We start from the raw sequence: 19,071 nt of genomic DNA, 5'->3' as shown, positions 1-19,071 counted from the left end.
GATGCCACTTGCCACCAGTTTGGCCATATTTCAGAGCTGCAACATCACTGGAGTGCCCAAAAGCACAAGGTGTGCAATACTCAGAGACATGGCCAAGGTAAGAAAGGCTGAAAGACGACCACCACTGAACAAGACACACAAGCTGAAACGTCAAGACTGGGCCAAGAAATATCTCAAGACTGATTTTTCTAAGGTTTTATGGACTGATGAAATGAGAGTGAGTCTTGATGGGCCAGATGGATGGGCCCGTGGCTGGATTGGTAAAGGGCAGAGAGCTCCAGTCCGACTCAGACGCCAGCAAGGTGGAGGTGGAGTACTGGTTTGGGCTGGTATGATCAAAGATGAGCTTGTGGGGCCTTTTCGGGTTGAGGATGGAGTCAAGCTCAACTCCCAGTCCTACTGCCAGTTTCTGGAAGACACCTTCTTCAAGCAGTGGTACAGGAAGAAGTCTGCATCCTTCAAGAAAAACATGATTTTCATTCAGGACAATGCTCCATCACACGCGTCCAAGTACTCCACAGCGTGGCTGGCAAGAAAGGTTTTAAAAGAAAAAAATCTAATGACATGGCCTCCTTGTTCACCTGATCTGAACCCCATTGAGAACCTGTGGTCCATCATCAAATGTGAGATTTACAAGGAGGGAAAACAGTACACCTCTCTGAATAGTGTCTGGGAGGCTGTGGTTGCTGCTGCATGCAATGTTGATGGTGAACAGATCAAAACACTGACAGAATCCATGGATGGCAGGCTTTTGAGTGTCCTTGCAAAGAAAGGTGGCTATATTGGTCACTGATTTGTTTTTGTTTTGTTTTTGAATGTCAAAAATGTATATTTGTGAATGTTGAGATGTTATATTGGTTTCACTGGTAAAAATAAATAATTGAAATGGGTATATATTTGTTTTTTGTTAAGTTGCCTAATAATTATGCACAGTAATAGTCACCTGCACACAGAGATATCCCCCTAAAATAGCTATAACTAAAAACAAACTAAAAACTACTTCCAAAACTATTCAGCTTTGATATTAATGAGTTTTTTGGGTTCATTGAGAACATGGTTGTTGTTCAATAATAAAATTAATCCTCAAAAATACAACTTGCCTAATAATTCTGCACTCCCTTTAGTGTAGTGTCTGCCACAAGCCACAGCATGATCACAATGTTATTTATATGTCTCACATTAATTAACTCTCCCCTGTTGTGAAAAGCAAATAAAAAAGCATGTGATAAGAGGCGGCTTTCAAGGGCTTAGAATTTATCATATGAGCCTTCCTAGGTTTAGTTTTCAACTAAGAACAAATCAAAATTATTGATAAAAGTAAATTGTAAAGTTGTTTAAAATTACATGCCCTATTTGAAACATGAGAGTTTTTTTTGGACTTGACTGTCCCTTTAAATTTAAAAAATAAATAAAAAAAAATCCGATTTTAATTAAAAAAAATCCAATAAAAAAAAATATCATTGATTTGTATCCACTCTGATTTTGGTAAACTTTGCATATGTATATTATACACATTTCCTTCAGTGGAAAGCTCTTCTAATTTATAGGCTCATTATCCACTTAATCAAATAAAAAAAAAAGATAAAAAGGTTCATATAAATATGGTTTATGAATCTCTGGCTCATGGAGTATCCAATGTGCAAATTAGAGGGAGGGGCATAATGCAAATGGGAAAAAACAAAACATAAGATGCTATTTTTTGGCTTTAAGTATTAATAAACAATTTCTAATAACTTGTCATAGGAAACAACTATTTTTGCTATTACCACTTGCTTGTTCTCAACCTTTTCTGAGGTAGATAGTAGAATTTTAGTCTTCAAGTGATGCCTCACGTATATATCTTTAATTATTTTATACTTTCTACAACAATTATCTAGCATACTGATATTTGAAATGTAAGAGGCTTATTATATATTGCCTAATTTAGTCTATACAATGTGATAAAGTCATCCCCTGGGTCATATCCTTCTCTTGATGATCATTTTCTGCCTCATTCATCTTCATGTTGTTCAGCAATAATTTGTTCAGTAAAACACTTGATGTTCGCCATTTTCTGTGTAGATAGTTAAATTTCCCCTGGCATCTTGATCCTTCTCAATTGCTTCAAACAGTGATTTGAAGTTTCCGGCTCCAAAACCCTGTTAGTGAAATAGATTTATTAATATTTTAAGATTTCTCTTAGGTTCTTAACCTCTAAACAACGTTAGGATGTTCCATGTCGTCCTGAAAACACTGTCCCTAATGAAGTTAGGACAGCATGGAATGTCCTAACTTCTGTGGCCCTCCTGCTCCTCACGTAAAACTTACACTCTTTGATCCGATGCAGGGACAGGCAGTCCTCCAGGAGCCAATCAGCGCCATTGGAGTCACATGACCGCAGTGACAGGCAGTCACTGATACAATGTGACAGCCAATGATTCCAATGTCTGCATTTACCTCTACCTCTTTCTTTCCTCAGTATGATCTGAGATGAGAGGCAGAGAGATCACTCCTACAAAGTGTCCCAAACAGTTATATACATCACTTATAGTAATAAAGAAAACCTTTTGTTGAAAAAAATAATAATGAACCCTTTAGGTGCTGATTACAGTGTCATTACTGTGATCACTCTGATCAGTAAGTGGGAAGTCTATGTATGGAGACTGTAATGGACAGACCCTATATTTGACCCTGTAACTTCCCAAAACCCTATAAAAGCTGTTCACTGGAGGGTATTGCTGTACTCTTGTACATTGCAGAATACAAATATTGGTGTTTTAGTGCAGGTTTATGGTATTCACAATAAAAAAATGTGGAAAAAATAAAATTTCTTAATTTATCACACTTACTTAGATTTTATTCATTTTAAATTATTGTTCATATATAAATATTTGATGTTAAAAAAAGCCCTATTTTCTTCTTAAACGTGAAGCGTCCACAGCTGCATTCATTACTTTTGGGAATTCAGAACCTGGTCACCAGGAGGAGGCAAAGACACCCCAGCCAAAGGCTTTACATACCTCCCCCACTTACCTCATCCCCTAGACATTCTTTGCCTTTCATCACAGGAGGTTGGCAGAGAAGTGTCAGAAGATTGAAGATAGTCTCTTATGGAGGGTAGTACTCTTTGAAATGGGACTGGAGTTTTAAGTAATCCTGTCAGCCTCTCAGTGTGAGCATGGATGAAGGTTAGAGTCCGGAGATGCAGGGAGAGTCTTTCTGCGAAACCATCCGACTCATATTAACAGCTCCTTGGCAATCAGCGTTGACGAGTTTCGTTGCCTGCCTTTATTCACTCAAGTCCATGTCAGAAGCGAGGCTACTGTCTGTCTCACTTGAAGGGCCGTGATCCTGTTCCACGGCACAGATTCTGGTAAGATTGTTTCATTTTATTTCAATATGTGAATGTAATGTTAACGAAAGAAGTCAGGGTCCCAGTGGGGCTCCTTTATCTTAAGGAATCAAGGGTTAATATCTCCTGAGGGGGGTTATTGAACAGGGGGGACTTTAATTATGTTTGTTATTTGATTCTGTCTGCTATTGTATAGTAATAATTGGACTCATGGCTATTCGGAACATAACAGCCTTATCATCAGTTGGCACAGTCTCTTTAGATTTGCGTGCCCTTTTTGTGACTTACACGGTGCACCTCGTGACCGGGTGCGGTTACGTTGTATTCCACTTCCATATTCTGTCTGAGTGGCGACAGAGAGAGTCTGCTCGTTAGTTGTCTGGTTCACAGGAGGTGGTGAGTGCCCTAGCCATTGGGGGTGTAAAAAAAGGTGCTGTTTAGTGTTTGTCCATTTTTTGCAGTCCCAAAGTTATGGAGGATTCTGATTTTTTAGACACGGATATCTCTGATTCGGAGAATGCCTTTTGTGATGAATATGAAATGGCCCAGGTTATCCATGCCCATCAGTTATGTTCTGATTACCGTCCTAGAGTACTCTCTTCTCCTGAATCAGGAAGTTTAGAGTGCGTTGAGCCATCCGCCCCGAGAATTCCATGTCCTGTGAGGCGTGTGCCCCAGAACATGCAAGCAGTTGTCCCTATGGCCGTTTCCTCCAGAGGTTACGGCACGGTTCCACATGGCCATATCTATTAGCGCTGGCTCATTTATATCTCCCAAGTGAAATATTTTTAAGGTACTGTCCGTGTTCTTTCAACCAGGGCCCGTTGGGCGTGAGATCGCCTGATTCAGTTTGGCCTTCTGGGGAAGCGATGGCCTCTGAGGCTTCAGGGGCCCCAACCTCGGGCCGGGATCGTCCATCGGTCCGGCAAAGGATAATTTTGCCTTTTGTTATAGGCTAGCACGTCCTACTAAGGCATGTTTTGGCAGTGCTGGAGGATTCCAGTACTAGTGGGCCGAGGGATCCTTGGCCTTCTGTGCCAAATGGCAAGCTGGGTTAGACGTTTGGGGATAAAACCAATCTCCTTGACGTTTCCGTTTTTTTCTTTCTTTTTTTTATGTTTAAGTAGTTTTTATTGGGTGTAACAATTTTACAACAATGAGATAATTCTCTGAACAGCAAAAAAAAATAATGAAATACATATACATTGTAAGGCAATATTGACCCATAATTTTCTAGATTAAGGGGAGGGGTGGGGGCGGAAGGGGGTACGGATAAGGGGAAATGGGGAAGGAAAATAAGATCCTATCGCATGTACATCTTTTCAAGTTTCCATCAAGCTGGATTAACATAACCGAACAGGGCTTTAAATTGCACAGCATATTATACACATTTCCATTAAACACAGTGAATTAGTCAGTTACATGGGAAAGGAAGGTACAGAGGGAGGGGTTACCTAGCTGTCAGTTGTGAGTATGGGGCCTCTGTTCCCATAGGAATAGTACGTTGGCTATAAAGTCTTGTTTCCCAGCATACGAATAGTGCATCTTTTCAAGGGTCAGAACATGGTCTACTTCCAGAATCCATTTAGAAATGGAGGGTATCTCTCGTGTCTTCCATAATCTGGGAATCAGTCTTTTAGCGCATGTCAGCATTAATAGAAACAGTTTTTTACGATATGCGCAGGGAATCTGAGGGACATGGTTTAGAAGAACGGAGCATGCATTTAGAGATATATTAGTACCCAACACCTGGTTCATGTACTGCTCAATTTGCGGCCAAAAGCCAGCCAGACCAGGACAAGACCACCAAATATGGGTCAAAGAGCCCACCTCACCACACCTCCTCCAGCAACTAGAAGAGGCGTTAGGGTAGATGACTCGTAGGCGCTGGGGTGTCAGGTACCAGCGAGCCAAGATTTTGTAGTTCGCTTCAGCCCCGTTTTTTCTTTCTTTTATGTATCGTTCCAGTTCTGAGCTTTGGAGAATGGGTCCTCTGATCGGCTGGTCCTGTTGGGGTGCCCATTCTCCTTGGGCATTCACCCGCGGGTACTGCCTTACTTTTATTTTGATCTGGATAGGATGTGTTTGATTTGTTTTAATAAGCTCATGTCTGATATGATTTCCGTTTTGTGAACTTTCTTTCTCTGGAACTGATACTTGGGATTTTGTGGTCGCGTGGACACTTCCTTGGAAGTTGCGCACTTTTAGTTAAGAACATAGTTATGTTTCTAGTTCATATTATCGAACCTTCGGGTCAATTTTTCTTGGACCTTGGACAGTTCTGAAGTGTTCCTGTACCAGGCAGGTACTGGTCGGGCGCTAGCTGCTGTTCCTTGCGGTTCATGTCACCCTCGTGGTGCTTATTATCCTGTTGGATTCTGAATGTCACTTTGGCCTATTGATGCGGGTTCCGGGCTCGGATCCTACTTCGAAGTATGGGGCCTAGTGCATAGATCAAACGCTTCTGGAAGGAATGTTGTGAGCTCCAATCTAAGTTGGCTTTTTCTTGCAATTTGCTTGAGATACAGGATCGACTTTTTAAATATCATTGTGGTTTCTAGAGGTCCCTTTGGACTCTGAACCATAGTTTTCCATTCCTTTAGAGTTTGGAGATGTGGATGACCTCTGGAGGTCTAGTATACCGGGTGGTGGATGATTTGCGTTTTCACTTTCGATATCTTCCGGATGCCGACACTTGTAGCCTAGTCGTATTCCTTTTGCGGTGGCGGAGACTCCTTTTCTTCCCGTCTTGGGTTGGGTCATCTGTGTCTGGAAGTGCGGGCAAGAATGTTGTCTTCTCAATCTAAGAATTGCCCCTTGTAATACCGTGGTCTTTAGACTTTTGGGTGCTATCCTACGACCTTATAGCAGATCTAGCCTTTTGTGCTTGCGGGTAGGAGTTCCGGGGTCAGATACAGACCTTCGCCTTTCTGGGGTCAAGAAAATGGGTTCCATTTATCTACACCAGCATGTAGATCAGGTAGTTAAGCCTGTTTACAAAGGATTACCTTACGATCCAATGGTACTGGTTGCCATTTTCTAGACCTGTCAAGAGTTTTTTCAGACTCTTGGGTTTGAGGCTGTTGCTGGTACTCTACGTCTAAGAACTTTAGATGGTGGATGGCTCTGTCTTGGGTGCGCTCCTAACCATAGGAGGCATCTTATGGGTTCCTCAGGAGGTTAGATCTTTCGATCGGTCCAGTTTCTCGAAGACTCTGGTTTAGGACCATGTCTCTTGCCTGGAATCGGGCATGGGCGGTTCAGTTTAACCTTAGGGTTTGGATCTCCCGCGTGTCCCTTTGAAGGGGGCAGGGTTTTTGACTCTCATGGGAGATTAATATCTGCCTGAGGCTTAAGTTTGAGGTTTCTCTGGGGGGGTCCCTACTTGTCTTCTGGGGCATCTAATGCTTCCTCGTAGACTTCCAGTTGTCGTATCAACTGAGCTGGCGATAATGGCCTCTATTGGTAGGGTGTTTACTGTTTTCTCTACTGCCTCGTCTCCTCACCTATGGTGGGGGATGGGTTCTTGCATTTGCTCTCCTTTGATTTGGAGGTACCTCAGTATCTGTGAAGGCCTGTGGGTCCTTGTTTTTCTCGCCTCGTAGGGTTTTTTTCCTTCCTTGCGTACTCAGGATCACGGGGCTGGATTCTGGTATTAGGATGCTGTGGGTCAGAGTACTAACTTCCCCTTGGGAGTGTTCCTTCTTTATGGAAGGCAGCAGTGTAGGGATTCTGGGACCCGAGCACAAAGTTCCTGTCATGGCTCATGGTTGCATGCCAGTTTTAAGTAGCGGTTAGAGCTCTACTCTGGAGTTTCGATTCCTCGTAGATCCATCCTTTCTCTCCCAGAGGTCTGGGCGGAGTTTTGGTACTCTTTGTCTTCGGTCTTTAACAAGCCTTTGGGCTGGGACTGTTACCTTGGAGTGAAGGTCAGGGATCGGGCTACTCTGTGTAGTGTTGACCGTGTACTTTTATTGAGTCTGTTCTCCCCTTCGGTGGTGGGGGCTCTTGATGCCCATCTCTCTACTGGTGGCGTCTGCCGCTGGGATGGGAAGCCCCTTGGAGTCCGGATTTTTCTGGATGGGAGCTGTTACTTCTCATGGGATGAGGTCCCACGATGGCTTAGGGTCAGCTTTGCTGCCAGAAAATTCGTCATCGCGAGATCTTGTTTAGAGGTGGCTCTGTGTTCTCACAGAGAGCTCTTTTTTAGCTGCTAGGACAGTTATCCTGTCTATTCTTGTCTATGCTTGTCTAGTCTGACGGTTTTCTACTTGACTTGACTTGACTGAAGCAATAGGGAACTCGCTGCTTTCTGGAGCACCATATGTGGTATGGTGCTGTGTCAGGGATCTGAGGGTGGCCTTCTGGTCATCCTAGTGTCAATTTTTCTTGAGTATGGACTTTTCCTTCTGGTCCTTGCCCTTTTAGGGAGTTTGTCTCCCTGAGCAGTGGTCCTGTGTCAACCTTGGGTTTGCTCTAAGTTTTGATTTTGAGCCCTTGTTGCATGGTCCTTTGGATCTCTTATGGGGTCATCTATTCTCTCTTTCTGGGGGGTAGATAGAGGTTCCTGTCCTTTTGGTCGGGGGTACATTTCGTGGGAGTCGAGAGCCGCAGGGCTGGCTCCTCGGAGGCTTTTGTGCTCAGCAGACTCTGGGTCTGAGTGATCTCTAGCACGGCTTTGCAGGTTGTGTAACTGATGAGCAGTTACCTGGGCTTGCAGTTTTTTCCCCCTTGTCATTTATAGTTTTTTTGTAGGGTGTTAGGTAATTTCAGGCTGTGGTGCCTTTTGAAGGGGCTGCATTTTTGTACCCGCCCTTTGTTTGCATTCAGTGTCCTCTATAGCTTGGGTATTGTTTTCCTAAAAGTAATGAATGCAGCTATGGACTCTTTCCGTTTAAGAAGAAAAACTTAAATTATGCTTACCTGATACTTTTCTTCTGACGGAAAGAGTCCACAGCTCCCGTCCGTGTTTTATCTATGAGGCAGCAGTACATTTTTATTCTTCTGGAACCTTTTTCACCCTGATATTTCTCCTACTGTTCCTTGTTCCCTTGGCAGAATGACTGGGGGATGAGGGAAGTGGGGGAGGTATTTAAAGCATTTAGCCGGGGTGTCTTTTGAATTCCCAAAAGTAATGAATGCAGCTGTGGACTCTTCCCGTCAGAAGAAAAGAAAATCAGGTAAGCATAATTTGTTTTGTCCTTTAAAAACTATATATGACAAGTGAGGGTGCACTTAATGTGAAAGAGGTAAATTATGGTTGAACAAACATATAGCTGAAATTCAAGACTTTGTTTACGTTCAGACAATTGCCTCCATCCTTAAGGGGTTAATAATTGTTATATATATTTAAATGTCATTGGCTGATTTTAAATAACAAATATCACTATTTCAGTAAATGGGTAATCATTATTACCCTGGAAAGATCCCATTACCAGTATCAAATAATATTCAGTCATTCAGAGCTCCTAAAATGTTTTCTTTACTTTTAAACCCACATTTGCTATGTGATTTGGAAAATTTAAAAGGCCTTTATTTCATTAATATAAAGACGTTGGTGTGGTTTAGCTATAGTCACATACACCTATATAGTAGATGCCCTTGGTATCCCTGTACATTATGTGGAATCTTCCAAAACCCTCTATATTACCCTGAATGATAACATAAAATGCTGTCCCTCAAAGGGCCAGTAAACATATTGTTTATTTATTTATTTTGCTATCGTGCAATGCATTAAAATAATGGTTGAGTTTAAAACCTTTTCATTGTAATATTTGCAATTGTTTTTCAGTAGCCACATTCCAGCCACCACTTGCCTTATTTGGAGGGTTCAATCCATACATGTTTTTTGAGTAGACAAGGCTAGCCACAGTCATTATGTCTGTGAAATTGCTTTGCAGTTCCTTATTTGACAATCTCTGCTCAAACCAATTAGGGACAAATATCTGGCAGGATTAGAATTGTGAAAGCTGCTTTATACCCTTCCATTTGTCAGAACTGGAAAACTTTTAATTTTCAGTCTTAAATGTCAGGAAAAGGGGGCAAATCATAAACACATTTTGCTAAATTGTTTTATTACATGTAAAATATTATTATTTAAATATAATAGTGATTTTTGGATGGACCCTGACCTAATCCTTTCAATAAAAATAAGCTTTTTTTTTTTTTTTTTTTTTAAATCCTATGTTGTTTTTTAAAGCACATACTGAATGAAACACCAGTTTTCTAAGTTGTTCTATCTAGTCCAGGACTTGACAAATATGCGTAAAACCCAGGAGCCAGGTGTCTTGGTGTATGTGTGTGAATATGAATATATATATATATATATAACATAATTTATGTAAGAACTTACCCGATAAATTAATTTCTTTCATATTAGCAAGAGTCCATGAGCTAGTGACGTATGGGATATACATTCCTACCAGGAGGGGCAAAGTTTCCCAAACCTCAAAATGCCTATAAATAGACCCCTCACCACACCCACAATTCAGTTTAACGAATAGCCAAGAAGTGGGGTGATAAAAAAGTGCGAAAGCATATAAAATAAGGAATTGGAATAATTGTGCTTTATACAAAATCATAACCACCACAAAAAAAGGGCGGGCCTCATGGACTCTTGCTAATATGAAAGAAATGAATTTATCAGGTAAGTTCTTACATAAATTATGTTTTCTTTCATGTAATTAGCAAGAGTCCATGAGCTAGTGACGTATGGGATAATGACTACCCAAGATGTGGATCTTTCCACACAAGAGTCACTAGAGAGGGAGGGATAAAATAAAGACAGCCAATTCCTGCTGAAAATAATCCACACCCAAAATAAAGTTTAACGAAAAACATAAGCAGAAGATTCAAACTGAAACCGCTGCCTGAAGTACTTTTCTACCAAAAACTGCTTCAGAAGAAGAAAATACATCAAAATGGTAGAATTTAGTAAAAGTATGCAAAGAGGACCAAGTTGCTGCTTTGCAGATCTGGTCAACCGAAGCTTCATTCCTAAACGCCCAGGAAGTAGAAACTGACCTAGTAGAATGAGCTGTTATTCTCTGAGGCGGAGTTTTACCCGACTCAACATAGGCAAGATGAATTAAAGATTTCAACCAAGATGCCAAAGAAATGGCAGAAGCTTTCTGGCCTTTTCTAGAACCGGAAAAGATAACAAATAGACTAGAAGTCTTACGAAAAGATTTCGTAGCTTCAACATAATATTTCAAAGCTCTAACAACATCCAAAGAATGCAACGATTTCTCCTTAGAATTCTTAGGATTAGGACATAATGAAGGAACCACAATTTCTCTACTAATGTTGTTGGAATTCACAACTTTAGGTAAAAATTCAAAAGAAGTTCGCAACACCGCCTTATCCTGATGAAAAATCAGAAAAGGAGACTCACAAGAAAGAGCAGATAATTCAGAAACTCTTCTGGCAGAAGAGATGGCCAAAAGGAACAAAACTTTCCAAGAAAGTAATTTAATGTCCAATGAATGCATAGGTTCAAACGGAGGAGCTTGAAGAGCTCCCAGAACCAAATTCAAACTCCAAGGAGGAGAAATTGACTTAATGACAGGTTTTATACGAAACAAAGCTTGTACAAAACAATGAATATCAGGAAGAATAGCAATCTTTCTGTGAAAAAGAACAGAAAGAGCAGAGATTTGTCCTTTCAAAGAACTTGCGGACAAACCCTTATCTAAACCATCCTGAAGGAACTGTAAAATTCTCGGTATTCTAAAAGAATGCCAGGAAAAATGATGAGAAAGACACCAAGAAATATAAGTCTTCCAGACTCTATAATATATCTCTCGAGATACAGATTTACGAGCCTGTAACATAGTATTAATCACAGAGTCAGAGAAACCTCTTTGACCAAGAATCAAGCGTTCAATCTCCATACCTTTAAATTTAAGGATTTCAGATCCTGATGGAAAAAAGGACCTTGTGACAGAAGGTCTGGTCTTAACGGAAGAGTCCACGGTTGGCAAGAGGCCATCCGGACAAGATCCGCATACCAAAACCTGTGAGGCCATGCCGAAGCTACCAGCAGAACAAACGAGCATTCCTTCAGAATCTTGGAGATTACTCTTGGAAGAAGAACTAGAGGCGGAAAGATATAGGCAGGATGATACTTCCAAGGAAGTGATAATGCATCCACTGCCTCCGCCTGAGGATCCCGGGATCTGGACAGATACCTGGGAAGTTTCTTGTTTAGATGGGACGCCATCAGATCTATTTCTGGAAGTTCCCACATTTGAACAATCTGAAGAAATACCTCTGGGTGAAGAGACCATTCGCCCGGATGCAACGTTTGGCGACTGAGATAATCCGCTTCCCAATTGTCTACACCTGGGATATGAACCGCAGAAATTAGACAGGAGCTGGATTCCGCCCAAACCAAAATTCGAGATACTTCTTTCATAGCCAGAGGACTGTGAGTCCCTCCTTGATGATTGATGTATGCCACAGTTGTGACATTGTCTGTCTGAAAACAAATGAACGATTCTCTCTTCAGAAGAGGCCAAAACTGAAGAGCTCTGAAAATTGCACGGAGTTCCAAAATATTGATCGGTAATCTCACCTCCTGAGATTCCCAAACTCCTTGTGCCGTCAGAGATCCCCACACAGCTCCCCAACCTGTGAGACTTGCATCTGTTGAAATTACAGTCCAGGTCGGAAGCACAAAAGAAGCCCCCTGAATTAAACGATGGTGATCTGTCCACCATGTTAGAGAGTGTCGAACAATCGGTTTTAAAGATATTAATTGAGATATCTTCGTGTAATCCTTGCACCATTGCTTCAGCATACAGAGCTGAAGAGGTCGCATGTGAAAACGAGCAAAGGGGATCGCGTCCGATGCAGCAGTCATAAGACCTAGAATTTCCATGCATAAGGCTACCGAAGGGAATGATTGTGACTGAAGGTTTCGACAAGCTGTAATCAACTTTAGACGTCTCTTGTCTGTTAAAGACAGAGTCATGGACACTGAATCCATCTGGAAACCCAGAAAGGTTACCCTTGTCTGAGGAATCAAAGAACTTTTTGGTAAATTGATCCTCCAACCATGATCTTGAAGAAACAACACAAGTCGATTCGTATGAGATTCTGCTAAATGTAAAGACTGAGCAAGTACCAAGATATCGTCCAAATAAGGAAATACCACAATACCCTGTTCTCTGATTACAGACAGCAGGGCACCGAGAACCTTTGTAAAAATTCTTGGAGCTGTAGCTAGGCCAAACGGCAGAGCCACAAACTGGTAATGCTTGTCCAGAAACGAGAATCTCAGGAACTGATAATGATCTGGATGAATCGGAATATGCAGATATGCATCCTGTAAATCTATTGTGGACATATAATTCCCTTGCTGAACAAAAGGTAAGATAGTCCTTACAGTTACCATCTTGAACGTTGGTATCCTTACATAACGATTCAATATTTTTAGATCCAGAACTGGTCTGAAAGAATTCTCCTTCTTTGGTACAATGAAGAGATTTGAATAAAACCCCATCCCCTGTTCCGGAACTGGAACTGGCATAATTACTCCAGTCAACTCTAGATCTGAAACACATTTCAGAAATGCTTGAGCTTTTACTGGATTTACTGGGACACGGGAAAGAAAAAATCTCTTTGCAGGAGGTCTCAACTTGAAACTAATTCTGTACCCTTCTGAAACAATGCTCTGAATCCAAAGATTGTGAACAGAATTGATCCAAATTTCCTTGAAAAAACGTAACCTGCCCCCTACCAGCTGAGCTGGAATGAGGGCCGCACCTTCATGTGGACTTAGAAGCAGGCTTTGCCTTTCTAGCTGGCTTGGATTTATTCCAGACTGGAGATGGTCTCCAAACTGAAACTGCTCCTGAGGATGAAGGATCAGGCTTTTGTTCTTTGTTGAAACGAAAGGAACGAAAACGATTATTAGCCCTGTTTTTACCTTTAGATTTTTTATCCTGTGGTAAAAAAGTTCCTTTCCCACCAGTAACAGTTGAAATAATGGAATCCAACTGAGAACCAAATAATTTGTTACCCTGGAAAGAAATGGAAAGTAAAGTTGATTTAGAAGCCATATCAGCATTCCAAGTTTTAAGCCATAAAGCTCTTCTAGCTAAAATAGCTAGAGACATAAACCTGACATCAACTCTGATAATATCAAAAATGGCATCACAGATAAAATTATTAGCATGCTGAAGAAGAATAATAATATCATGAGAATCACGATGTGTTACTTGTTGCGCTAAAGTTTCCAACCAAAAAGTTGAAGCTGCAGCAACATCAGCCAAAGATATAGCAGGTCTAAGAAGATTACCTGAACACAGATAAGCTTTTCTTAGAAAGGACTCAATTTTCCTATCTAGAGGATCCTTAAACGAAGTACCATCTGACGTAGGAATAGTAGTACGTTTAGCAAGGGTAGAAATAGCCCCATCAACTTTAGGGATCTTGTCCCAAAATTCTAATCTGTCAGACGGCACAGGATATAATTGCTTAAAACGTTTAGAAGGAGTAAATGAATTACCCAAATTATCCCATTCTTTGGAAATTACTGCAGAAATAGCATTAGGAACAGGAAAAACTTCTGGAATAACCACAGGAGCTTTAAATACCTTATCTAAACGTTTAGAATTAGTATCAAGAGGACCAGAATCCTCTATTTCTAAAGCAATTAGAACTTCTTTAAGTAAAGAACGAATAAATTCCATTTTAAATAAATATGAAGATTTATCAGCATCAACCTCTGAGACAGAATCCTCTGAACCAGAGGAATCATCAGAATCAGAATGATGATGTTCATTTAAAAATTCATCTGTAGGGAGAGAAGTTTTAAAAGATTTTTTACGTTTACTAGAAGGAGAAATAACAGACATAGCCTTCTTTATGGATTCAGAAACAAAATCTCTTATATTATCAGGAACATTCTGCACCTTAGATGTTGAAGGAACTGCAACAGGCAATGGTACTTTACTAAAGGAAATGTTATCTGCTTTAACAAGTTTGTCATGACAATCAATACAAACAACAGCTGGAGGAATAGCTACCAAAAGTTTACAGCAGATACACTTAGCTTTGGTAGATTCAGCACTTGACAGCGATTTTCCTGTAGTATCTTCTGACTCAGGTGCAACGTGAGACATCTTGCAATATGTAAGAGAAAAAACAACATATATATATAAAGCAAAATTGATCAAATTCCTTAAATGACAGTTTCAGGAATGGGAAAAAATGCCAAAGAACAAGCTTCTAGCAACCAGAAGCAATAAAAAAATGAGACTTAAATAATGTGGAGACAAAAGTGACGCCCATATTTTTCGCGCCAAATAAGACGCCCACATTATTTGGCGCCTAAATGCTTTTTGGCGCCAAAAATGACGTCACATCCGGAACGTCGACATTTTTGGCGCAAAATAACGTCAAAAAATGACGCAACTTCCGGCGACACGTATGACGCCGGAAACGGAAATAGAATTTTTGCGCCAAAAAAGTCCGCGCCAAGAATGACGCAATAAAATGAAGCATTTTCAGCCCCCGCGAGCCTAACAGCCCACAGGGAAAAAGTCAAATTTTAAGGTAAGAAAAATGTTAAATTAAAATGCATTATCCCAAATATGAAACTGACTGTCTGAAAATAAGGAAAGTTGAACATTCTGAGCGAAGGCAAATAAATGTTTGAATACATATATTTAGAACTTTATAAACAAAGTGCCCAACCATAGCTAGGAGTGTCACAGAAAATAAGACTTACTTACCCCAGGACACTCATCTACATATAGCAGATAGCCAAACCAGTACTGAAACGAGAATCAGCAGAGGTAATGGTATATATAAGAGTACAGGTATACCTCACTTTACAGCGCTTCACTTTACAGCGCTTCGCTAATACAGCGCTTTGTGGAGCTGAAGTTCAACCTCCAAGGATTTTAAAACAGTGCTGTAATCTTCGTGAGATTGCAAGAAAAGTGACTGGCACCATTTTATTATGCTTTGTTCACTCTGTTTACAGCATTACAGTGCAATCTGTGTCTCAGTGCTATACTCTGGCAAATTGTACTACAGTGATTGTCATTATTTTACAGGTACAGTATTTATTGAATACTGTGCTGTGCGAGTGTTAAACTAAACTTAGCGCTATTGTACACCTAATATAAGTTAGTTAAAACATGTTTTTAAGTTTTTAAACACACTGGCAAGTGAAAAGAAAGCTAAAACTGCCTTGTTTCACTTTAAGGCGGTTTTCACTTTACAGCGGGGCTCCGGTCCCTAACCCGCTGTATGAGCGGGGTATACCTGTATATCGTCGATCTGAAAAGGGAGGTAAGAGATGACCGATAACAGAGAACCTATGAAATAGACCCCTTAGAAGGAGATCACTGCATTCAAATAGGCAATACTCTCCTCACATCCCTCTGACATTCACTGCACGCTGAGAGGAAAACCGGGCTCCAACTTGCTGCGGAGCGCATATCAACGTAGAATCTAGCACAAACTTACTTCACCACCTCCATCGGAGGCAAAGTTTGTAAAAACTGAATTGTGGGTGTGGTGAGGGGTGTATTTATAGGCATTTTGAGGTTTGGGAAACTTTGCCCCTCCTGGTAGGAATGTATATCCCATACGTCACTAGCTCATGGACTCTTGCTAATTACATGAAAGAAATATATATATATAATAGCTATAGATAGATATAGATTTATAAAAGTACTACTAAGTCGTCTAAGGTGCGCTATACTTCCCAGGGGACAGTGCGGCTGCCTGAGAGTACTATTGAGCACCCAGGGCTGTGCATGTTGCAGGATCATAGGATATGTACCCAGTCTAGACCCAGGTTTTGGGAGAGACAGCTTGACATGGTATCGTGGCTTGTCCCATTGGGCCAGATGGTAACTAACTCTTCTATTTTTGCTTTTAATCTTAACTGAGAGCTTGCAAGTGAGTGCTGAACTTCCTCTGTGTGCTGTATTAATTTGTTTTGTAATTTTCCCTATGGGCCTTGCACCCAGACCTGTTTGGGGTTACCTGCCTGTGACTCTGGGGACAATGCAGCTGCCTGAGAGTACTATTGAGCACCCAGGGCTGTGCATGTTGCAGGGTCATAGGATGTGTACCCAGTCCAATCTGAGAGTGCAGTCCCCTTCTGTGTTATCTATATGTCTAATGTGATAACATAAGCCCATGCACCCTTGCATTGTGTTTTAGGGACACAGGTTTTTGGAGAGACCTTGATGTGGTACCTGCGCTTGTTCCATTTGGCCAGATGCGGTAACTAACTCTTCCATTTTTGCTTTTAATCTTAGCTGAGAGCTTGCAAGTGAGTGCTGGACTTCCTCTGTGTGATATATATATATTTATATATATTTATATATATTTTTCCCAAAGGATGTTACTGCATGACTAAGTAAATTTGCAAGATGTGGGATTATACTCCAGTATAAGCTAGTATATAAGCTTCACTAGCTCAGAATATCTTTCAATTTTTTCCTCTAAGATTGAGTGAGGTGAATTCATAAAGTGCTGTTCTACACATAGTTAATAGGGGCTCTGTTACTGATCTGAGACAATTTCCTCCTCAGAGTGGCTACGAAGGACCTAGGGAATGACATGCGTTTCCGCCAGGCAGTGAAAATCTTCTCCCATTGTGGAGAAGTCACAGGCCTCACAAGTGACAGTTGCGGATGAACAGGTTTTCTACTTGCGAACTTGTCTGTCTGCAGTCATGATACATTTTGCCCAATGTCTCTCATTTCGCTTGGGGAGAGTGTTTTAAACCTGCATTTGGTATGTTTCATCTTACTCGTCTTAACTTTTCTGTGGAAGGAGCTGTCTCAATAATGTTTTTAGTAGATATAGCATTGTCTGCATATTTTTTTCTTTTCTCTCTCCCACCCTGCCTAGCAATTTATTAACCACCCCTTCCTCAGACCCTGTCCTGAAATGCCTTCTCTCCTTCTGACACACCTCTCCTCAGATCCGCTCTCCTGTTTAAGTACTATGTCCCTCTCCAAATGCTTTTTCTCTTACTCCTCCCTCAGACCCCCTCCTCGTAATTATCACTTCATACTCATGCTTCACTCATGCTATTTGTATAGGCTTATACATGGTGTAACATTGTAGCACATTTTTGTTTATGCTTTTGTTCACTATTTGCTGTTTTCTTCCACTTTTCTTTAAAGTCTGTGAAAAATCTGCAAATTCAGTGGCATAACTAATTCAAATGATCATGCCTCAAATGGATTGAAATTTCATTGGTAAGTTTGCAAAAATAGGCAAGCTGAGTATGAAGTTTTCAGACAGCAAATTCTAAAAGGCAGAAATTGAGCCCTTTTTGTTTAAATATCAACTTCACATTTTTTCTGTAAGGTACCTACGTACATAAGTTGTTTATTTTTGTATATGAAATCACAATATTATGTAATACTATTCTATGTACATTCAAAAAACATTTTTGATTTGTAAAAAAGAAAAATGACTCACATGATGGTTGTATCTCTGTATAACTTCCAAGAAGAGGGTTGGTCTGTCTTGCATTGGCTTAGTAAAGATCTGGAGAAGATAGCCATTGTCATCGTAATCAACCAGGATTTTTAATTCCTATAATGAACAAATTAATTATTAAGAAGAATGCAGATGGCAAGTGTGTGTGCGTGTGTAAAATGTGTTTCATTAAATGAAAATGTATATGTGTTTTGTTCCATCTCATATATGTTCATGGGGGTGTTGGGAATTAGGTTGTTAATGAAATCTGTTAACCCACTATTTCCTATATGTGGAAGGTATTCAGGGCAGCAGAGGAGCAGCTGAAGAGCAGCTTAAACTTAAATAAAATTAAATTAGTAGCTAGTGCTACAGCTACATTTCAGAGGATTGGTCAAGAACAAAAGTAAAGCTTACATACTTATCGGCTGACACAGAAGTCAACTGACAGTGTTAGATCATTATTTAATAGTGTAAATGTGAAGCCTTTCCTTCTTAATATAAGGAGAGTGCACAACTTCATTCCTTACTGTTGGGAAATACTGAACCTGGCCACCAGGAGGAGGCAAAGACATCCCAGCCAAAGGCTTAAATACCTCTCCCACTTACCCTATCCCCCAGTCGTTCTTTGCCTTTCGTCACAGGTATGAAACAGCGCGACATAGACCTCCTCAAAGAATAATGGCTCATTCTACTAGAGCAGTGGCTTCCTCTTGGGCCTTAAAGAACGAGGCCTCTATGGATCAGATTTGTAAGGCGGCTACCTGGTTCTCCTTACACACTTTTTCAAAATTCTACAAGTTTGATGTTTTTGCTTCAGCTGAAGCAGCCTTCGGAAGAAAAGTTTTGCAGGCTGTGGTGCCCTCAGGTTAGAGTCCACCTCTCTTTTTGTCCCTCCCGTTATCATTCAGTATCCTCTAGAGCTTGGGTATAAATTTCCCAACAGTAAGGAATGAAGCTGTGGACTCTCCTTATATTAAGAAGGAAAACATATAAATTATGCTTACCAGATAATTTAATTTCCTTCTGTATAAGGAGAGTCCACGGCTCCCGCCCGTGTTTCTCCGATGGGCGGCCCCCCAAATTTTGTGTTTTTTTCTGGTACCTTTTATACCCTGATATTTCTCCTACTGTTCCTTGTTCCCTCTGAATAATGACTGGGGGATAGGGGAAGTGGGAGAGTAATTTAAGCCTTTAGCTGGGGTGTCTTTGCCTCCTCCTGGTGGCCAGGTTCAGTATTTCCCGACAGTAAGAAATGAAGCCGTGGACTCTCCCCT

The 19,071-nt window shown here is 40.8% G+C and overlaps 1 protein-coding gene across 2 annotated transcripts in view; it reads right to left on the bottom strand.

Moving 5' to 3' along the window:
• Nucleotides 1–1,589: 1,589 nt before the first annotated feature.
• LOC128653202 (4-hydroxyphenylpyruvate dioxygenase) overlaps nucleotides 1,590–19,071 on the bottom strand; it is a 156,076-nt gene continuing 138,594 nt past the window's right edge. For both annotated transcript variants that reach the window (XM_053706347.1, XM_053706349.1), the window contains 2 exons: nucleotides 17,795–17,911; nucleotides 1,590–2,138 (listed from right to left, as the gene is read on the bottom strand). In XM_053706347.1, coding sequence (XP_053562322.1) covers nucleotides 2,025–2,138; nucleotides 17,795–17,911 — 231 coding nt within the window. In that variant the 3' untranslated portion in view covers nucleotides 1,590–2,024. The remainder of the gene's footprint in view (nucleotides 2,139–17,794; nucleotides 17,912–19,071) is intronic.

This window comes from Bombina bombina, chromosome 3 (genome assembly GCF_027579735.1).
Source record: "Bombina bombina isolate aBomBom1 chromosome 3, aBomBom1.pri, whole genome shotgun sequence".
Lineage (NCBI taxonomy): Eukaryota > Metazoa > Chordata > Amphibia > Anura > Bombinatoridae > Bombina > Bombina bombina.
This window is presented reverse-complemented; position numbering and strand designations above follow the sequence as displayed.